This window comes from Xiphias gladius, chromosome 9, assembly GCF_016859285.1.
Source record: "Xiphias gladius isolate SHS-SW01 ecotype Sanya breed wild chromosome 9, ASM1685928v1, whole genome shotgun sequence".
Taxonomy (NCBI): Eukaryota; Metazoa; Chordata; class Actinopteri; order Istiophoriformes; family Xiphiidae; genus Xiphias; species Xiphias gladius.
Window position 1 is genome coordinate 13,435,580 of NC_053408.1, and position 21,823 is coordinate 13,457,402.

Genomic DNA, 21,823 nt, shown 5'->3' on the forward strand with positions numbered 1-21,823 from the left:
AGGTATATCCTATCTTTATTATGTCAAATACATTTAGTTATACTTAGCCTCAAAATGTCAACAGAATGATTTTATACAGTAAAGATTCACGCATTTCCTGCATCCCAATGCAGATGAAATGTTAGGCATTGCTCATTTGTGCCCCTGTCAGACTATTTCCCTCATAGTGATTTGCTCCATTTCTTAGTAACAGAGGAATATTTCTGAACTCTGGCTAAATGTTCCATTTTTTTCTCACTTGGACCTCTGCAACTTTTTTCTTACATGCCTAAGCAGGTAAGTGATTCTCAATGCCTCTGCAAGGCTTACCGTATTACTAGGTGTACTAAAAGGACTCACATTATATCTATTTTTTGATCTTTATGCCTACCAAACTCAGAGGCACAGAGAGAAAAAAAGCAACCAGTTTAAACACAAGGATGCATGGATGAATGTAATTGTTTGTTGAAATTATTTACTGGTCAATCAATTACTTGGGCTCATTTTTTACTGTTCATGTCTAAATGCATTTTCATCAAGACATTAAAGAGATTTTATAGAGCTTTTACTTTTAATTGATTTTTTTCCACTCTCTTGCTGTTGTTGTTGGTGAATTTATTACATCACAGTTTTCATTATTTAAATTAACATTCAAATTAACCTCAGCTTCTTAGTTGTACATTGCTCCAGTTTAAAACAAGCTTTAAAACCGAAGCACACTTCACTTTGGAAGTTATGGCTCCTAGACTCTCCCTCTCTCTTTGGAATTAATATCTTACACCGGGGACACCTTTTAAAAAGCAGTTCTAAACCCGTAAGTTAGACTTACCTTTAGATAGTTACATAATTATGTCAGCGGTTTTGCACGTGTTTCATATCACGTGATCATCTAATTAGCACTTTGAAAGCTTGTACTGTAATAAAAGGAAACTTTACTTTCTTAGATTTCTCGCATCTTTCTGACCTTTTTTTCCCTACCTTTACTGGGTGTAGACAGTGCAGGAAGGAAGGAATAATGGAAGGATGGGGCACTGGTGGTGTCTTTTAGTAACATGGGATGCTTTGCTTTTTTCATGGAGCAAGGGATTTAGCTACGGATGTTTGGGAAGAGAGAACTTGATTAGACTAATTTATTCACGGGAGCAGACCATGTAATTATTCTCATATGGAGGTGACGTGTGTGCGTGTGTGTGTGTGTGTGTGTGTGTGTGTGAGAAAGATGGAATGACTTAAGGTGAGTAAGAGGGGATATTTGTTGACCAACTATTTGCCTGACTTAAAGTTTTTCTTAGATAATAAAACCATGTTCTTGTTTGGTGTCATTTCTCAGGTACTCTGCGGTAAAATACCTGCCAACCCACATAGGCATATGGAAAATGTTTTATACATTATATATTATACTATCCATAGTGTGAATGTAAAGGGTTTTTTCTTAAGTGAACTTGCACACACTTTCAGATAGATGAAAAATAACCTTACTTTTTTTGATCAAACACAGTGTCTTATGTCTCAGATCAGAGGACAGGAGACGTGAGCAAAAAAGGAGGGAATCAGTCATTTATAGTATAAATGTCTTTAACTCACAGGCTAATGCTACAAGGATGCACACATGCTACAGAACATTGACATGTAAAAACTGTCCTCTGTATACTAATGAAAATTCTTTGAAACTTGGGTGAGATGTCAGATATATTCAATAAAGAAAATGTAATTTAAATCACTCTTTGTTTGTCATTGAATTTAGCAAGCCTTTCCCTCCTGTCTTTCTGTCCCTGCTCTTTGCCTCAGTTGGAAATGAGCGGGGAAAAAGGAAAATGACAAACAGAGAGAAAAGAGAGTGCACAGATACAGAGAGAAGACCCACCGCATTACTCTATCTCATCCCCAGAGGTACAATCCAAGGCAAATTCTAGCAGAAAGATAATAAGTACTGAGGGTTCCTGCTGTCTGACCGATGTGAAACACATTCCTTCATCTTTCCAGTCTTTTTTTCTTTTCACCTCATTTTTTTCCAGGGTTCTGAAATCCCAGTGTAAATACATATTGAGGAGTATTTACAATAGTGGTAATGGTGGTAGGAGAGGGAGCTAACTCAGCGGGCCGGAGGAGACTGCCGCTGGCTCACTATCTGAGTGTGTGACTGTTTGTACAGTTGATCTAGTGTGTATGTGTGCACGCATGTTCTCAACAGCAAAGTGTGTGTTTGTACCCATACTGTTGATCCAGTGTGTGTTTCACTAGCCTACATAAAGAATGTATACTTGTGTGTGAATGTTAGCAGCATTTATCCCTCTATCTGTGTGTGTGTGTGTGTGTGTGTGTGTGTGTGTGTGTGTGTGTGTGTGTGTGTGTGTGTGTGTGTGTGTGTGTGTGTGTGTGTGTGTGTGTGTGTGCGCGTTCGTGTTTGTGCGTTCGTGTGTGCGCGCTTATTTGATGTGGCTTGGCTGCAGAGATGTTGGGTTGTTTGAGAACTTCCCAAGAACAGGCTGCCAGGCCAAAGAACTGAGCGGGCAGAGACAGCCATTGTTTTGGTAAGGCATCCTGGCCATATTTGTGTGTGTGTGTGTGTGTGTGTGTGTGTGTGTGTGTGTGTGTGTGTGTGTGTGTGTGTGTGTGTGTGTGTGTGTGTGTGTGTGTGTGTGTGAGAGAGAGAGAGATGCAAAGGGAGAAAGAGAGCTTAATTCGGAGTACTTGAACACTGCCATTCTCTGCAGCATAGCCTTTTCCATTCTGTCTTGAAATGCAAAAACATGCACGCTCACACTCGCACACGTATAAGAACATAACATACAAACACTTCATCTTCACAACCTTATGAGCTGAGGGAGTTCTCTGGGAAAATGTCTTTTAATTATGTTGCACAACAAGTTGAATCCTTTACCAAACCTCTCCCTCCAGTTTGAAACCACACATCAGTTTTTGCAAAAACATCTCAACACTTTGGAGTTTGCTGGTTTACGACAGTACAAATATAATTTCAGGATTAAATTGATTTTGGTACAAACAAGCCAACTCAGCATTTCAACCACGATCACCATCCTAAGGTCACACATACATATTTTGGTTTTAATTTTACTGTTTTTCATCAATTCCACAGCATTACTGTTTCCAGCATTACAACATTTTTTTAAGTACTCCTTTAAACGACGTTAAAACCTCCACAATAACATTGAATCGAATTCATATTTTCCAAACATAAATGCGTATTCATCAAAGTGAGTGGTGTGCAACATGCAAGCTGCAGCTTGCAACATGAGTTAATTCTGACACATTTAACAAATCAAAAGAAACATCAAACTTAGGACCCATGCATGGCTCTGAAAAAAGACTGTAGGACTTAAAAAATCATGAGAGAAAATTTATTTGCAAGTTAGGAGTGACCTGAAAAAGGCACAATATGTGATCTGCGTATAAGCAGTGCTTTCAAATCACGTGAAGATAGCCTAAAGTCGAGAGGACTGGTTAGAGGATGCATGTTGACTCATTCAGATTGACCCCCAGAGCAGGTTCAACCCACCTCATTTATGCGGTGTGAAAGGGGTATTTGGTTGTATGGATGTTGATGTGAATGTGTCTTTCCCAGCTTCTACGCCCAACAGCAACTACTTAACCTTAACGCTTTCCCAAACCTAAACCTAATCCTAGTAATGTCAACCGTGAATCCAAGCTTTAACCATAAATTAGCTTTTTAATTGGTGACTGGAAAAATTCTCACTTTGGGGTATTTTCTTCAACTTCCTATCCTTAAGTTAGAGCTTTGGTTCTCATAAGTATAGAAAAGCAAGTAACACGCACACATCTCTCTCCCTCCTTGAGGTTCCCTTCTCCTTTCCAGCATAAATAATCCCCTCAGTCTGCTGGCTCAACCCTGATTGGAATCTCGACGCCGTGCTCAATTGTGGGTTGATGGGGGAAAGTGGGGTGCCCTGTGCGTGTGTGTGTCTGTTTAAAGCTGTTTCAAGGCCATAAACATAATACCAGAGGGGTGTCCACCTCAGTCTAGAACTAAGGCTGGCGCACAGATCCACAACCATGGACTCACATAAACTATTCAGACTCATTCACTTAAATGATAAGGCTTAACTTATATTTACTACAAGATACACAGAGGCATATGCAGCATGGCATATCATCATCATCACCTTTTTTCTTCCATTCACCATTTAGCCAGCCAAACAGTGAGGCTTGAACCCTTACAGGCCAGCAATAATGCTGCAGTCCTGAGTATACCAGTACGGGGGGTTGAGATCCAGTCTCCACAAGGTTTTATCAGCTTTTCTGTGTCCTAAAGGAGGCCAGCTGGAGTCTTATCTGGAGTTTTATGTGGAGATTCTGTGGTGAATTATAAGATTCTGTGCAGAATTATTAGTGGGTTACAATGTCATGTGATATGATGTGGCCTGGCGACTGGTGACTGTTAGTGTAGATTTCTGACAGCTGAAGGTTCAGGTTTACTCTGATAAATCCAGGTTTGCGCACATAAACCCAGGTTTACTCAGATAAATCCACTTTTTACTCAGATAAATCCAGCTCCCTAGACACCCGAACATCATACTGTCACTGTATGTCTTTCCTGGATTGTGGCCTAGTAATAAATCACTGAGTCAATGCCTCTGCTCGTCTTGGATTTGGGAAGTGACTGACATTATAGTATGTGTGCCGTTACACTGTAGGTGTCTTGTGCTGGTACTATATTGTACACACTGTTGTATGTTCAGTTGGGTGTTACCACATTTCCCCAATGTGATAGCTATTAAATTACCCCAGATCAGTTTCCTCCAAATCACATTCACATTATTATCTCATCCCACCTAACTGAAAGCGAGTGTGGTCTGTGGTACCGCTTGCTTTGCCCCTCCTCTCCTAGTGCAATGGTACTCCAGCTACAGACTCTTAATAGTTTGCTGGCTCCCAAGCATTTGTCAGTTCAATTCAAGATTAATTTAACTGCAAATCCATCATTGGTATATCTCAGTGTGTTGAGTCAGCCTTATGCTAAACATCAAAGGAGGGGGACACAGAGGGAATGGTATCAAACCCAACACCACAGGAAGCCAGCCAAAGTGAAAAAGGCATCAAATTCCTCCCTCATTTTTGTCTCCCTGACAAATTCTGTATGTGCCGACTCCGTGGAAAACACGAGTGAGAGAGAGCAAAGTAATAAAAGGGAGACATTTGAAAAAAAGAAGATGAAATGGTGAGTGTGACTCAGGGACCTGCAAATAAAGAGATTGAGGGAAAGGAGCAGAGAAGGAAATATCTTCATTTATTTTAGTGGGTGGATGGGCATCATATGAAAATATGTGTGCAGGGTGATAACAGAGTCCCTCCCGCTGGCATGTAGCATTATGATTAGATCATTAGCATTTGACGTTGAGGCAGTTATTGTTAAGATTTATTTGTAAAGACAATGAGCTGGCTCTTAAATGCCTCCCCTCTCCTTTGGACCCATGTGGGTGCTAGAAGAATGATCCTTCTAATCAACATATTTGTTCTGTGTTGACTTGCTCTTAGTCATGCGCTGTATAGTTTTGATGCGTTATTTCAGACAATTGTATGGTAATAAAAAGCAAACCAAATTCATTAGATTGCAGAGTGCATGAGGTATTGTGCAACACACTGCTGTGATATAGCTTCTCATTTATTGACCCCCACTGCTACCAACGATTAAACATTACACTTCAAGCAAACCAGATAATGTAATCGGATCACATCTGAAGGAAAAGCTTGTTAGCTTGAAGAAATATCAGTATGTTTTATTAGTGAGACACCAGTCCAAGTGAAATAAAAGCGGCCTCCATCATGTAGAGAGACGTACACACAGACATGGGTTTGGATGGAGATGGTGAGTGGAAAACAAGGCTTTCTTTGAGCAGATTTTAATTAGCAATGTTCATAGCTTGGCTGCGTTCTTTTATGATTGGACCACTGAAAGCCTTTTTGTTTGCCTAATGAAACACATTGAGGGGTATGTTCCTGAATTAAACTGTGTTTTTCTATGTGTGTGTGTGTGTGCACACACTTGCCAGAATATGTGCTTGCATCCATCGTATTTGCAAGTATCTGTGATATGGGTGGGTGCTCACATTCTTTTCGGTGTATTAGAGTTCCACTGGCAGGGATAAGAAGCCATAGCAGGAGAGAGAGATGAAAGAAATCATAGGACTTTGTTTTCTCTCCTTTTCAAAATAGTTGTTTTAGGTAGGCAGCCATTACCCATAATTGCTGAAACAAGGTCAGGTATTTGTCTGTCCTGCTTATGATTTACTATGGTGTCTGTCTCTTAGTAATCTGAAATAAGATCTCTGGTTAAGGGCGACTCAACCTCAGACAGACCACATAGATTGTGTAATGCATAGCATTCTGCTGGTTGCAGTGGGATTCCTTTTATGAACACGTTTCATATAAATCCCTCTGTATGTGCCGAGAAGCTATTCAGAGCATGCTTTTCATATTATTTCCCATTAATCAAATTTACGAATATAATGTATGTTATCCTCCAGAGGGGAGGAATGCAAAACATAGTATTAAACAATAATGTTGTGCATTCATTACAAGAAAATGTAAAGCTTCAAATAACAAGGTTACTCATTAGTTTAGGATTCATATTATGGTAATACAAAACTATTAATGATGTAATACTAAAAGGATATTTGTATCACTCATTCTACAAAGAAATTACTTGAATAACATTGAAAGTACTTTGCCATAACAATTAACTGAATAATTTAAACCTTGGGGAATGGGGCTTGTTAAAATTAATTCATAATTTATAAATATTTATAATTTAGTAGTAACTGTATTAAAACTGATAAATATTGTTTACACTGTAAATAAGCTTCTCCCTTTAGTTCACTGTGAAACGTCTCTGAGCTGCAGTGGTTTTGCTAGAATTCCACCCAGTCTTAACTCTGCTCTCAAATGGCAGTGGGTTACCGAGGCTATGAGCGGGGTCAAAGTGCACAGTCGATAGCTTTGTGTACTGCAAGTGAGGATAATAAGTTGTTTAGCAGAACTTCTGCACATTAATACCACTGAACAGTTAATTGCTGCCATGGCAACAGAACAGAGAGGGAAAGTGACATTAGGTGAAATATTTGCAAGAAACTGATCCTTCGCAATGACAGTGTGAACGTGTGTGAGGGCTTCAAATGTGTAAGTGAGCGTAGGTCAACATTTTCACCGTATCACAACACAAGCCATTCAGTGCTGACAAAAGCACTCTTGTGCTGCAGGATTGGGGAAAGTTACTAATGCTGGCAAGATCATAATCTAAGTCACATTGGAGTGAGGCAGTGGTGGGCTTTCACATTGGAGGGATATATTAGGAACAGTTATTGTATCTAGTAGTCACTCGGACTATAAAAGGGAAAACAAGGGATTTTATGATTTTAAAAAAAACTAAATATAATAATGAAAAAGGTAGAGACTGAACTTTTATGTCTAATTAACAAATATACTATGCAGTTTTGTTTCTTTCCAAGTGGTTAACATCATTATAATTATCTTTACTTGTAGGCCATATTTCAAGAGTCTAAAGCCACACTAGCAGTTCTCTGAAAGTGTACTTGGGCACAGCAGTGCTATGACCTAAATGCAAATGTAAACATGCTAACATGCTAACAATGATGGGGGAATTTATGGCAATCAATCCAATACTTGTTGAGACATTTCACTCAAAACCCCAAACAGGAGGAGTCAATGTATCACTAAAGTCATTAGAACACAGCATCTGAGAACCATGAACCAAAATTTTATGCCAATCCATCAGATGTTTAGATATTTCCTTGAATAAGTGAGAATCACCAGTCATTAAGATTAAACTTCTGGGCACCATGGATATCTGTACTAAATTTCATGGCAATCAATCCAATAGACATTTTACCAAAAATAAAAATGTCAGCATAAATGTGGCGCTACAGGATAAGTAAAGGGATCACGAAAGCTGGTTGGCTTCTTCATCTCAGGAGCACAAATTACTTGACTGCCATACATACAAGACCAGCATTCCCATCTCTAGAGCTAAGCTGTTAAGCACTTCAAGATAAAGGCTTAAAGGTAGAGTTAGAAGTGAGATGGTACAGTCTGTCCATACATTAATTCAAGGTTGTTTACATTGTATTTCTGTAACTATCAATTTTATACATCAGAGACAAATAGAAAAAAAAGATGGAAAATATAGCTCCCACAGTAGGGCAGCTGTCCATTGTCCACACATGCCGTGCAGCTTCGCTCAGCAAGTAATCTGAATCCCTTCTGCATATGGTCTGAAATGGCGTAATAGCCTTTGTCTGTGTTCATTGAATGTAGGTCAAAGCGGCTGAGGTGTGAGATGAAAACTGACAAGACACTGACATATACAGGTGTGCCTACATTGGCCGTGTAAGCCTATAGGATTTTTTTTCGAAGAGTGCAGGACATCTTAGCAGTTTCTTAAGCACCAGTTTGCTTGTTTGTATAGGTTAAAAGGATCATTGATTGTGCCTATAGGAACACAAAGCCTCAAGTACATACTTTACTTGATGCACTCTCCTCCAAAACCAGTTCTATAAGGAAAAACAATCAACTAAATGTCTGATTTCTTAAACTGTAATCAACACCAGGAAAATAAAGGAGAAAATATGATTCTGATGATAGGATAATCGACTGGGATATCCTGAGTGGGCCTCCAAGGGGACTGCGTCATCATAGTGTGCCTGCTGTGATGATGTTATCAGGGACAGCTGCATGGGGTGGAGCCAGGGTTGAGTCAAGAGGCAGCCTGTTGCCAGAAGATCCCCTCCACAGAGACCCACCTGCTTCGCATGTCCAGTTTTCCTCTAAACCCCTCAAAGGGATTCCCTGAGTCCTCTTCTATGTCCACTGGCCCCCATGTCTTTGAAGTCATGATCCTATGTGTTTTCATGGCATTGAAGTCATTATCCTATGGTCATGTCATGTCACGTGTTTGATCCAAAAGTTTGTTTGAAGTTTTACAGGGAACTCTTAATGTAAGTATTGGTCACAGGCCAAACATATTAGATCTATATTTAAAAAAAGCAATTATTAACAACTGACGATGATGAACAATCACCCCTGTAGGCAATTTATGAATTGCAATTTCTCAGACTAGTGAAGTCTACAGTTTATGTAAAGAGACTTCAGCATCAATGGTTGGCAGTGGCTGGTGGTACTAATTTAATTAAAAGCCCTTGAAGAAGAAGAAGCCCATCCTAGCTTAATACCATCAATTAGGGGTTACTCTGCCATCTGACTAAAATCCCACACCCCATTTGATGATTCATACAGGAAAATATGCCTCTTTGTCTTCGAGGTCAACCAACTTTTTGGAGAAGCTGGCACATGGTCAGGAAACAGTAGCTGAGGGTGTAGGAGTGGGAACGAAGGCAGTAGGGTTGGGGGTTTTTCTACTAGATAAGACATAGCATTAGGTCATTTTGAATAAGAACCCATGTATTTTCATCTCCTCTTCTGGAAACGATTTTATAGTGAAACAGCTGGTGTTAAGAGGAATCTGTTGTAGAGCATGAGAGAATATTTTCAGGGGTTCATTTTAATCAGAAGATAGAAAAGCTTTTCTTAGAAATATTTATTGTAAAGTATGACCATATAGGATTAGGATTAGGATTATCCTTTATTGTCTCCCTTAGGGGACATTCTGAAAAACACAGGCATTGCAGAAGCCCACAGCCTCTCCACATATACATGTACAGTTAAACTACAGTTAAGATTCAACATTCAACATTTAACATTCAATAATATTGCACATCCCCCCCCAATAAAAGACCTAATGTTAGATATCGCACAAATGGCCAAATACACGTCACGATTCCATAATGGATAATAAATTCAATGGCTGCCCTATAGAAGAACAACATTATGCTTTCATCCACTCCATGGACCCTGAGTCTTCGCAAAAAATGCAGATGCTGACTGATTTGTAAACAAACATACTCCACACGATGGGCTCATTGCAACTGAGAATCTAAGTGACTACCTAAGTACTTGTATGTTGTTACCTGCTCAGCTCTCTCTCGACTGATTAAAACTGGGCAGTATTTACCTACAAACCTGGGATCAAATATCCGTTCTTTGTTTTTTTTAACATTTAACATCAGGTTGTGCCCCTCACACCACTGCACCGTCTCGTCTGTTTCTGATTTATATATGGCAATATCTGATGTCAGTAAACCGAGTATGGCTTTATCATCAAAAAACTTGATAATGTAGTTGTTTGTGTAATAGTTCCTGCAGTCATTTTTATACAACGTGAAAAGAAGGGGAGAGCTTACACAGCCTTGAGGGACTACAATACATATCACCTGTAAGTCAGAGAAAGTTGAGTTAACTTTCACCTGCTGCTGTCTTTCTATGAGAAATTAATGGCACCATCTGATTATATAGGGGTTCACCTTCATCTGTTTTTGCTTGTTTAATGGGGTCTGGGTTGGTATGGTATTACATGCTGAACTAAAGTCTATAAACATGAGTCTAGCGTAAGCTATAGAATTTTCAAGGTACTTTTAAACTAAGTGAGTTGTAGTGCTTGGAGTGTCATCAGTGCCTCTACCATCATTATAAGCATATCGTTATGGGGTCTGAGAGATTTTGTGCCTCACTTCGTAGGTTCCCTGCCATAATGCATTCAAATGATTTCATCACTATTGATGTCAGTGGTCGAGGTGTAGAATTATTACATTCCTGTGGGCAAGGTTTTTTGGACCAGGAATAATGACAGCTTTTTTACATATTGTAGGAATGGTACATGTATCAACTGAGCGTAGGAATAGAGGGCTCCAGGCAGGGGTCAACTCATCAGCAAATATTTTAAGAAGAGGGGCCGAAATACCATCTGGCCAACTGGCCTTCCTAATGCGCAACTTTTTAAAAATCTCAGCTACAGCACTTGGATCAACTACTATTCTGTCCTGTGTTGGATCAAATGTCACTGTAATTGACAGGTTTCTATGTTGATCAATGCAGTCACTCAAAAACGTTTATAGAAATTGTTGAGGTTGTTTGCTCTTTCCATATCATTCAGTACATGCATTTCCCTCTTGCCAGTGTTCAGGTTGGTCAATTGTATAGTGTAGGTTTATTTGTAGTGCATGATGTAGATGCATTGATGTCGTGTCCACAAATATTCTGTAAAGCTTTATGCAATATTAAAATGTTCTCTATATTTGTCACTTTTTTGTCTTTGTTTTTTAAGTTGGTGTTCAGAGAATGTTGAATTGTTATGCCTGTCATGAATGCGGATTCTGTGGTTTTTGAGAAATGGATGAAATAAAATGTTCGCAATGAATCAGTCTCATTTTGTTTATATATCAATTTTAAAAAGATGAGCGGATGTCCCGACCAAGGTAGCAGAATGCCCAGTTGTCATGGATCTGTAACTTTTAAAAGGGTTTTACTTTAACTTCCAAGGTCACAACAGTCTTTTATTCACCCCAATAGGAACATTTACAAGTCTATGATGCAATAAAGGTCTTGATCCAATTTAATCTTTTTGAGTAATCATTCTCTCAGATCAGATCAGTCTCTTATAGAAGCATTAGACCCGACAGGACACTCTCAGTAAAGCAGTCTCCGTGACAAGAATGTATGAATTACTCATACAAGGTCCTGAATGATGTGACATGACGCCAGTTTGGCAATTGAATTTGGTGCAACTGGCCACATCACGACACTGTCATTCATCCATGTCACTGTTCAGAATTCAAAGTAATGGCATAAACTATTGTGTACGATTTCATTAGTCCTGTTTTATCAAAGCCTTATGTGAACCGTGTTGTCCTGCAGCATGCCACATAAACTAACGACAGTGATAGCAGATATAAGCTTTTCATTTGAATGGCAGTGTGCACCCCAATAGTCTGTGCTACCCTCAATCCAATCATCCCTGCAGTTTGTCTCCAACAGAGCTCACCATGGAGACTAAAACACTTTTTGGCTCAAGTTGAGAGGAGATCTATGTATGTGTGTGAGTATGTATGAGTCATTATTAGAGATGTTTTATCATTTCATAATTAAAGTGAAACAGCATGTGCTTGAGATTAGATGAGCAAAGAATCCTGCACATTACTTGGGCATCATTTTATGTAATCCTCTGTAATAAAAAAAAAAAAGTCAAAAGTCTTAATGGCAAGACCAGTAGGAAATTCCTTCAATTATACATTTTAATTTTTGTACGGTGCTTCGACTTACCTTAAAGTTATCCACAGATTTTTATCCAGTTTGACTACAGTTATATAAACCTTTGCTTAATAAGTCTTACATTCACATCACATACACTTCTATGCCCCTGCAATGTTCCTCTGTGTGCCTGGCTCTTTGATAGAGAATATTATTACATTTTGATTAGTCCCCACTGTTACCACAGCAATATTGCAATACTGAGTCTCATCAACTGTGTCCTGGGCTGGAGTGGAAGAAATATTACATTTCCTGTTTTTAATTTTGAAAGAAAAGTTGAACTGGGACATTGGCAGCCCAGTAGAGGAGATTAAAATGTGTGTGACTTCACATGTTTTTTTTTTCTGTGAAAAAGATTTGGAGAAAATTAGGCAGGAAGTATGCGGCTTTCCCTCAAACCTAATGTTTCCTCTGGGAACTGCAGCATTGTTACACTGTTTATCAACTTCATGGGCTACATTTCCACTGAGTAGCGTGATTTCTGCAAAACTGAGTTTAGTTTTATGCGTAAGAGAACCTATTTTACTAAGATATTTGTGTTTTCCAGCAATTTTTAACCTTGGATGAACATTTTTACTTTTTAGCATAGAGAATTTCTACAGAAGTACTGCAGAGAATAAACCAACTGTATGCCAGTCCTTCTGTATGTTTTCTTATTAACAATTATTTATACTGAGCACTGAGAACCTGCCAAGACATCCAGTGGATGTTAACTGGACGTTAACTTCTCCTGAACTCAAGAATATTACGTGATAAGGGAATATGGTGCAAGCAGTGGGCAAGGCTCCAAGTGTAAACCAGTCAGTAGATTTATATTCTTGTCCATTTCTTCTTTTTCTGTCCCACAGGTTAGAGTCAGGAATCTCAAAATTTACCCATCGTCTATCCCTCAAAGAGCGTCCAGCGAAAACAGAGAAGACTTCCTCGGATAGACCTCCATCCTACAGGCGACGATCTCTTAGTGTGGACTGGTAAGACCGAAGATTTTCTCTTTGTCTCTCTGCTCAAGTCTGCTAGTCTTTCATGACCCCTGAAAATAGTGTACTTGGCCTTCATTACTTCTTCACAAAAATTATCACAAATGACAGGAAGCAGTGGCAGTACTAAGAACTCAGATCCACTTCCATGGCTCTTAGGATCTTAGATTGTGAAGATTATGAGCTGACATAAGACTTCATGAATTGGTATCAGGAGCAGAATTTTGAATAGGATAATTTTTCAGTAATCGCAATTGAAATCCAAAATGTAACACCTAACAAGAGAGAGACAACTGCAACTGAGCCTTGCTATGATGTGTCTGTGTACAGCGTCAAGGCTGAGCTCGATGAGGAATGGGGGCTGGTGTTTGGGGCGGGGGCAGAGAGTGGGTGGAGTGGTGATAGGGTCCTGCTCTGTCTCTGCGTCTGGGTTTCGTTGAAGAGCGCCAAGCAGCTCCAGTGGCGCCGGCTCATCTTGCTCTTGTAAAGCTCCAGTCCTCAGGCAGCCGATGAAAGGAGTTTGAAAGCTTTCCATCACGAGGCTGCCTTCCCGTCCCCACCCATGGGAATCCTTCCCAGTCTCCCCTCTTGTTGCCTGGCCTCCACTCGTTTATCTACCCATCCATCCTGCCGTCTGTCCATCTGGCAACCCCCCTGAGTTTCCTGCTATGTCTTCTTGGCTCTTCCCTTAAACTTCTCTCACTATTGGGAAAATAGCCCCGGGTTAAAGCGGATCTTACACTTCCTTTGCACTTAATTTTGTCAAGTAAAAATGTCCAAACAGTCACGGGTCTAAACAGTTTCCAGGTTTCTAATTGTAGCGCGGGGACTACAGTAGCTATTCAGTAGGGTAACTTTGTGGTTTGGGGAGTTACAGGTGTGGGAATCTCTGAGGTCCAATCGAATCATGCTAGGGCCTGGTGTGAGGTCTTACGAGGTCTTTTGTCGGCCTTATGAGACCGACTGTGTGGTCTCGGACTGACGTTGCGATGTGTGGTCCGCCAACAGAAATGTGGTGTTAAGTGTATTGGAGTGTTGGAGTGTATGTGCAGTGTGAGGTCCTTTACTTTAACAGCTCCATGTTTTTCTCCCATGTTGCTGGAGAGGGGACCTGGCCTTTAAAGTTCAGGCCCTGATTGATGTGGTCTGGTTTTAATGAAACGCAGTGGGTAGATTGGACATGCTCATTTACAAGAGGGATGGGGGGGGGGGCTCAGTTACAGCTGGATTCTGACTTTCTCCAGGGCGAGCCACCGTTACAGGAGTGTGACTGGCCTTTTGTGACATAATAAACAAGGGACCCCAGGAGGAGAGATTCAGGGTTGAGGGCTGAGTCATGCTACTGGGAGGTGAAACAAGGTCGGTCCAGCTCCTGACAAGACTAGCACAGCTCCTCTGGAATGCACAGTCATCAACACGCCCAAAGGGAAACACGTGTGCCAGTAACATCTCTTGAAAGAATCCCATGAACCGGTTGCATTTTTGGAATTGCTCGAATTTATCACTACTTATTGTTTTGCTCACTGTTTATGAGAATTTTGCAGAAGTAACTGAGCTATATTTTTCTTTGTACTGTTCTTGTCAAATACAGTGTTGGAATGGGATTTTTAAAGAGCCGTTAGGCCTGGGTTTGTATGCTGGTAAAAAATTAGAGATTTTAAATTTTGATCAATTTTATATTGACTGTGAGGCATTTTGTACTGTATGTAGTGTATACTGAGAAATTATAGATCAGAAAGATCTACGGTAGGCCGCTTTTGTCTAAGAACTGTTGGGTGCTTTACTGAATTTTCTGTGTCCTGAGAGAGCGGCAGTAAAATAGTTAAAGAAAGTAAGGGACTGTGTTTGTCTGTAATGAAAGTGAAATGTAGAAATGTAGGGTTATGCATTAAGAAATGCATTTAAATATGCATTTTGTTCTTTGAATCAAAACTATTAACAGTAAAGTGAGACAAGGATTTTATATAAAATACCAAGCTAGAAACCTACCAGCAACCCTCCGCAGTAAAGCAGTCTCAGGTGGCTTAAGACTTTACTATCTATTTAGTGGACCATTGCCGTTTATGTCGATTCAAGTCAGATACCCAAACAAACTGTGACTATTAAGGGAATTCTGAGCCAAGGCAGCCCCATATACAAGCCTGAAACAGGAGCTGTTTTGTAGCTTTATCAAAGTCTGTGAGAGCTGGCAGGGCCTTGGGAAAATGCGATAATAAAAGATAATGGCAGTGTTATTGTTATTGGTAATCATAGTAAATGGGCTCTAGGGGTAGGGGTGGAGAAAAGCGGAGAAGGAGGGGGAGAGAGAGGGTTTGAGGGAGTGTTAAAGGGGAAATAAAAGGGTATTTGCTACGACATTTAAGACTGCTGAAAAAATATTGACACATATTATCAAAGAAAACTTTAGTGTTAACTTTTATATCATTAACACATTATAATTAATGTTTACCCAAGCACGTAAGTGATTTGCTTGGGTAAACAGCCTGCCATTTGTTTGGGTAAACAAACAGCAGGATGGATGGGTAACCATGGTGGCCCTGTGAGATTCAGAATGAAAATCAGTTTTTACTTCTAGCTCTCTAAATCCATTTTTAAACCTGTCTGTTTTACCTCAGTCTCCTGCTGATACCATATGTCACCAAGCATTCTGAGAAAATACTGTGAGCTCAATAATACACTCACCCTAACATACACTAGATCTGTTTCCCACTGGCACATATATTTGCGGCCTTGTTTCCTGTTCATGACTTGGAAACAGGAGACATCCAGTGTGTCTGAGAGTCAATACTGAGGCTATAAAGGGACACTGGTTCTATTCCAACATACAGCCAGTAAATAAGTCTTTATTTCCATATCCTCTCATGGTGACAGAGAGGCCGTTCCAGCCCTTTGCCAAAACCCCTTAGTACAATAGAGAGGCAGCCATGTATGTCCGCCAAGCAGTATTTATTTCCCATAACAGTTCTTTAAGTACTTAAACATCAACGTTTAACGTAGCATCCTGCACTCAAACCACATCCACTTCATAAATAAATGTTGAAATTTGAAAGAATGCAGTTGGTACCGCACCAGTAAGTGTGATTGTGATGTGTGTGGCTATTCTGTCTACATGCGAAGGTTTAAATCCTCTCCATCCCCTGAGGGCCCCTCTGCTCTCTCTGGTGCCACCCTGTCTTCAGGGATAACTCGAAGCTGACAGCTCTCTTAGGATGACGTCTTAACTTCAATGTCATGAAAGAAACCAGCTTCTTCTTCCCATAGTCAATATATTAACACACACACACACAGAGTGGCAGAAACTCATATCTGCATGCCCTGATATTCATGCTCACACACATACATGAGCAGACACAAATTGTAATAGTTAGCACTGTGTTCAGTTGAGTGTGTAAGAGGGAATGGGGGTTACCAATTGCTAATCCTTATGAACCGTGCACAAATTGAATAAAAAAGAACACAGAGAAATCACCAAAGTCTTAGTGGAAAAAGAAGGGCAATGCTCAAAGGGCCCGGGTGTAAAGTGGTTTTGGATAGTGTGCCACTCGCCTCATTTGGTTCTAATTTGATTTAATATTCCCCACTCTTTCTTTTTCATTCTCTCTTTAGATTTTTCTCCTTTCTTCTGTGGCTGAGAGCGGTCAGTTCAAACAAGTTGGACAAATGAGGAGGTTATAGATGCTTCTAATTTTACTCTTTAGAAATTCTGATCAGAACATACTGTTAAACGTCACTAAAAAAACAGGACTGATTCGTGCCTTTGCTGGAATGTCTGACACTTAATTTCTGCTTTGTAGCGGCATTAAAGGGGACATTGTTCTTAAAAATGTATTAGACTCTAAAACTAATGCTATACGAACAGTAGTAGTAGTAGTGCAGTAGTGTAGTGTAGTGTAGTGTAGTTCAAGATAATATACAAAGTCAATGCAATATAGAGCTAGAAAAAAAATGTCGTATTATTTTCTTTTTGTAATGTCTCACTGAAAATATACAACCTTGTTTTTGTTGCCTTATTATTATCTAACATTACTTGTTGGGTTGCCATAGCTGTTCAGAGCCCTTACCCCTTATTTTCTACTATTTTTAATGCTTTTAGCTTTTAAACCAACATGGACAGTGAATACGTCCTGAAAGTGCTCAGAAAAAATGTACATTTGAACATCCACAATTCCAGCAAACTGGCTAAACTCCATCAGCTGATGAAGGTCATGTAATATGATCGAAAGCTCCAGAACAGCTGCAGTACTAAATGGACCTTGTGGCAAGTTTTCTCTGCTTTTTTAAAATCCTCCAGCACAAACAACCTAAAAAAGTTTGTGGTCTTTCATGACACTTCTAGACCAGAGTTCAGTTGTTATTGAAAAACACTTGAGGATACAGGAAACATTTTCCTCAGAACAAAACAGATTATTCACAAAGTTTCAGGTGTTCTGTTAAGTTTGTACTTCAACTGTTTTTTGGCCTGCAATATTAATTTCTTAGGCTGAGCTGCTGGCGAGATTAGAGACTATAGATTCCAGTCCACATGAGGGAGCAAAATTTCTGCTTACCTCTTTGCTTTTGGATAGGCCCTGGGCTATTCTGTCTAAGACACACATACACACACACAAACACACATATACACACACTCACTTTAACCCACGCACATGCATGTACTCACACAGAGTAGCACACTACACATACCTACACATACATGAAAAAACAAATGCACACACATTTGCATTTGTACTAATGAGCATGCAAAGCCTCAGACATGCATACACCCACACTCACAAATGCATGCACTTAAATACTTCTGTATGTACACACACTCACACACACTGTGTTCTTGACTCTGGATGCTGTGGGCTGCACTAAGGGAGATTTATGAGGCTGGCTCCCTCTTGTCCTGTGTGTCTCCGACTTGATACTCTGGTTTCCACTCGAAACCTCAACTCAGCACACAGACACAGAGAGACAGGGGGTGGGGATGGGGTGCAGCGAGAGGGAGGGAGGGAAGTGGACTGAAAGAGAGAAGTGGGTGGGGGGGTGTCAGAGAGACTGAAATAGGTGAGGAGGAAGGAGAGAAGAGGAGGGTTGGAGGAGGAGAAAGTGAGAATGATTGAGACCGAAGTAGATGAAAAGTCAGATTGAAAAGATGATGAGAGAGACAGCTAAAGAGGGTGGGGAACAGCTCTGAAAACTGAACTGCAATTTTGGAAAGAGGGAGCAGAGGGAGAAGTTACGAAATAAAGAATATGGGAGAAAAGAGCTGTGCAGTTAATGTGGTGTGTCAGTGTGTGTTTGTTTCTGTTTGTGCGTGTGTGTGCAGAGACAGACAGCCAGTAGGTCAGAGGGTTAGCTTGGCTCCATGTGTTGCTTATAAGCTGATAAAAGACAACCGAGGCTGGGGGACCTATACCTCTCTGCCTACTTTCTGTGAGTGTTTGAGGGTTGTATTCAGGGTCAGAGGCAGAAAGAAAATCTGCCGGGGACCCAAGAGGCTTGTGGTTTGAAACTAGTCTTGGAAAATGGTTTACAGATTGAGATAGGAAGCTCAGGTACTGCAGACGTCCACACCCACGTCAGTGTACACTGGAATGGAACAGAGGCACTATGAGAGCCAGTAAAAAACTTTACTTACTAGTAAGTAAAGTTCTTTGCACTTTCTTTCTCTTATGTTTTATTTTCCCCACTTCTAACTCTGACGCTGACTGACAGAGGTTGCCCCATTTACCTCACCCAGTCGGATTTTGCCACATCTCCAGAGCTGGACCTAAAGAATGTCCAGCTTAGGATCCAATGAGTTCGTTAGGACACCCAATCCAGGTCTCCATCCAGATCTTCATCTGAAGACTCAATGTTCTTTACATGTTCACAACTACAATTGTTTTGACTCCATCTGTGAATGTTCCTCATCAGGTTCATGGCCTGACAAGCTGGTTAGTCCCACATTTTCCATCTTTTAAAGGAAAAACACACATCCATTTACACATTCAGTCAGTTCCATATATACGTGTGTGAGAGTGTGCATGTTGTCATTTTTACAAATGATCTATCACAGTCAGGACAGACCCCCCCCCCCAGCCAACAACCTCCCTCCATCCCTATCCCAGATAAACATGGCGCCCGGTCGGCGTGTGACTGAGAGAATGGGCCAACTGGTGGCTTCAGTGGCCAGGGGTCGCCCCCACCTTTCTCTTCTCACTGACTGGGTGGGTGGCATATGGCGGCCAAGACAGGGACCCCTTTAGTGTGACACACACACACACACACACACATTGAGAGACACACAGAAGGCCTGGAGCCACCCAGGCTGGGCCCACGATCGCCGTGGGAGACATGGTGTCACCAAGCCCCTGACAGAGGAGGGGTTGTATTTATGTTTGTGTGTGTGATCCTACCTTGGAAGCACCCCCCCCTCCTGAGAACGTCGGCCGCTTCTCACCACCACACCCACCCCCTCATCAAAATTAGAGAGATTTACCTCTGCGTGCACACACAACACATGGATACACACAGAGCCAACAGGTGGCAGGCCTTGCTCGGCACAGCAGGCCCACTTCAAAGGTTAAACATACAGCGGACCGCCCACTCTTTCACTGCCATTCTCCCAAGGGAGAGAGAGGGAGAAAGTGAGAAGAAGAGGACAAGATAAAAGGAGAGACAGGAAAAAAAGATGTGTAAATAGGAGAGAGATAAAGGGCAGTGTGAGTGTGTTCATGTCGGAGCATGCAGTATGGTATGGTATATACCTGGTGTCCACAGTTTGTTCCAGCTCCCCAATTATGCACACAGCTCACACTTCAAAGTGAGTCATGAATGAGTTAAAAGCATAAGTAAAAGCAGAATGCCTACAAGGGCTTTCCAGTTCAGTTACTTTTTGACTAACTGTGACTTCCAACAGATGTGTACAAACCAACTTGGGTACCAGTGACCTTAGCGTATCACAGTCAACCAAGTTTCTGGGATTTCGCTGCACACACAGATGACAGAGATGTCACAAGAGAATCAAATCACTACTGTATCTGCATATCACAGTTGTATCACCTCAGAGCAACAGTGACATGCAGAGAACCATCTCAGCACACCCAGCTTATCAAAAAGAGGAAGTTGAGGCTACAGTGAACAGTGGATAACCCAAACTGGATGACTCAGCAGTGGAACAATATCGTCTAGATGGTGTAAATCTGTAGCTTGTTATCGAAAGAACATCATTTTAATACCACAATCCATGTTAATTATCTTGCCGATCAGGTACATTGCTTTGCTAGTCTGACACTTTTCAAATGCACATCTGGTAGGATACTTCACATGCATTTCACTATGTAGACACTTTAGGAATAAAGTGAAAGGGGATGTGTTTAGCAAATGTGTACCACTGAAACAATAACACGCATATGCACACACCTGATACATCCATCAATGAAATATTATCCATAAAATATGACCCTGAAGAGTCTTAAGAGTCTTTCTGTCATTGTCTTGTTGGCTATAAAATCATGTGAAATCTTAACACAGTGCTGCACATGTGCATGCCTTTGTATGCGTTTTAGCATGTGAGCATGAGTGTGTATGTCTGCATTTGTTGTGTTGCCATGTCAACTACTGTGAGTGAGGGACTGCAGGTCACAGTGTTGGCGTGGCCTCATGTTGCCTATAAGCTGATAAGAGCCAAACAGAGGGTACAGCTATATAAATTCTAGTAATACTGCCCCCCTCGTCCCTCCATCCTCTCTCTCTCTCTCTCTCTCTTTCTCTCTCCCTCCCTCTCCCTCTGTGCGTCCAGCAGCCTGCCTGCTTCCAGCCTGTCTGGTGCCAAGACTCAGATTTCAGAATTTCCTTCTACAAGCCACATTTAGAGCAGCCAGCGTACTCTGTGTGTGTGTGTGTGTGTGTGTGTGTGTGTGTGTGTGTGTGTGTGTGTGTGTGTGTGTGTGTGTGTGTGTGTGTGTGTGTGTGTGTGTGTGTGTGTGTGTGTGTGTGTGTGTGTGTGTGTGTGTGTGGGAGTGAGTGAGTGAGTGAGTTTGTGCAACTTTCTCCTCTCACTGTCTGCCTCTCTGACCCCCACTGCTGTGTTTTCAGTGAGCACTGTCCTTCTGGTGCCACTCTTTTCGCCTCTTCTGCATCTCTCTCTCTCTGTCCATCTACCTACCTCTTCTTTGTTTAGTTTGTGGGACTTGACCTATGCACACAACCGATGCAATATATGTCAACTCAGTATGAATGTGAATTGTGCCCATGTGTACTAAACACGATTAGACACACACTAACATGCAGAAGAGATTTATGTGTTCTCGTGGCGGTAGCCTAGCCCTGGTGAGGGGGGGTGGGGACACAAATATGGCTTTGTAGTTGTCCGTATATAGTTTCATTGTGTGCCTTTGTCACTTCAATGTAATTGTATTGCTGCAATACACATATGCACACCATACACACACACACACATTAACACATGCCTGTAGATACCACACCATGCAACAAAATGTTTAGCTTTGTGACTTTGTGCCTGTGTGTGCTGTTAAGGAAATTTTCCATTGTTTATAATTTAGATTAACGTTATCTATATTTATAGAAGCAGAAAGCACTGGCCAATAACATTTTTTCTGCTTACGTTCAAGATCCCATTTGTCTTACCCATTCCTACATCACCCAGAAGGGATGAACAAATAACCGCAGTAAAATAGAAATTTCAA

At 40.9% G+C, this 21,823-nt stretch overlaps 1 protein-coding gene across 2 annotated transcripts in view; it reads left to right on the plus strand.

Annotated features, from left to right (window-relative positions):
• Positions 1-21,823, plus strand: part of LOC120794796 (ankyrin repeat and fibronectin type-III domain-containing protein 1) — a 127,148-nt gene that overhangs the window by 80,376 nt on the left and 24,949 nt on the right. For both annotated transcript variants that reach the window (XM_040136141.1, XM_040136142.1), the window contains exon 6: positions 13,023-13,145. In XM_040136141.1, coding sequence (XP_039992075.1) covers positions 13,023-13,145 — 123 coding nt within the window. The remainder of the gene's footprint in view (positions 1-13,022; positions 13,146-21,823) is intronic.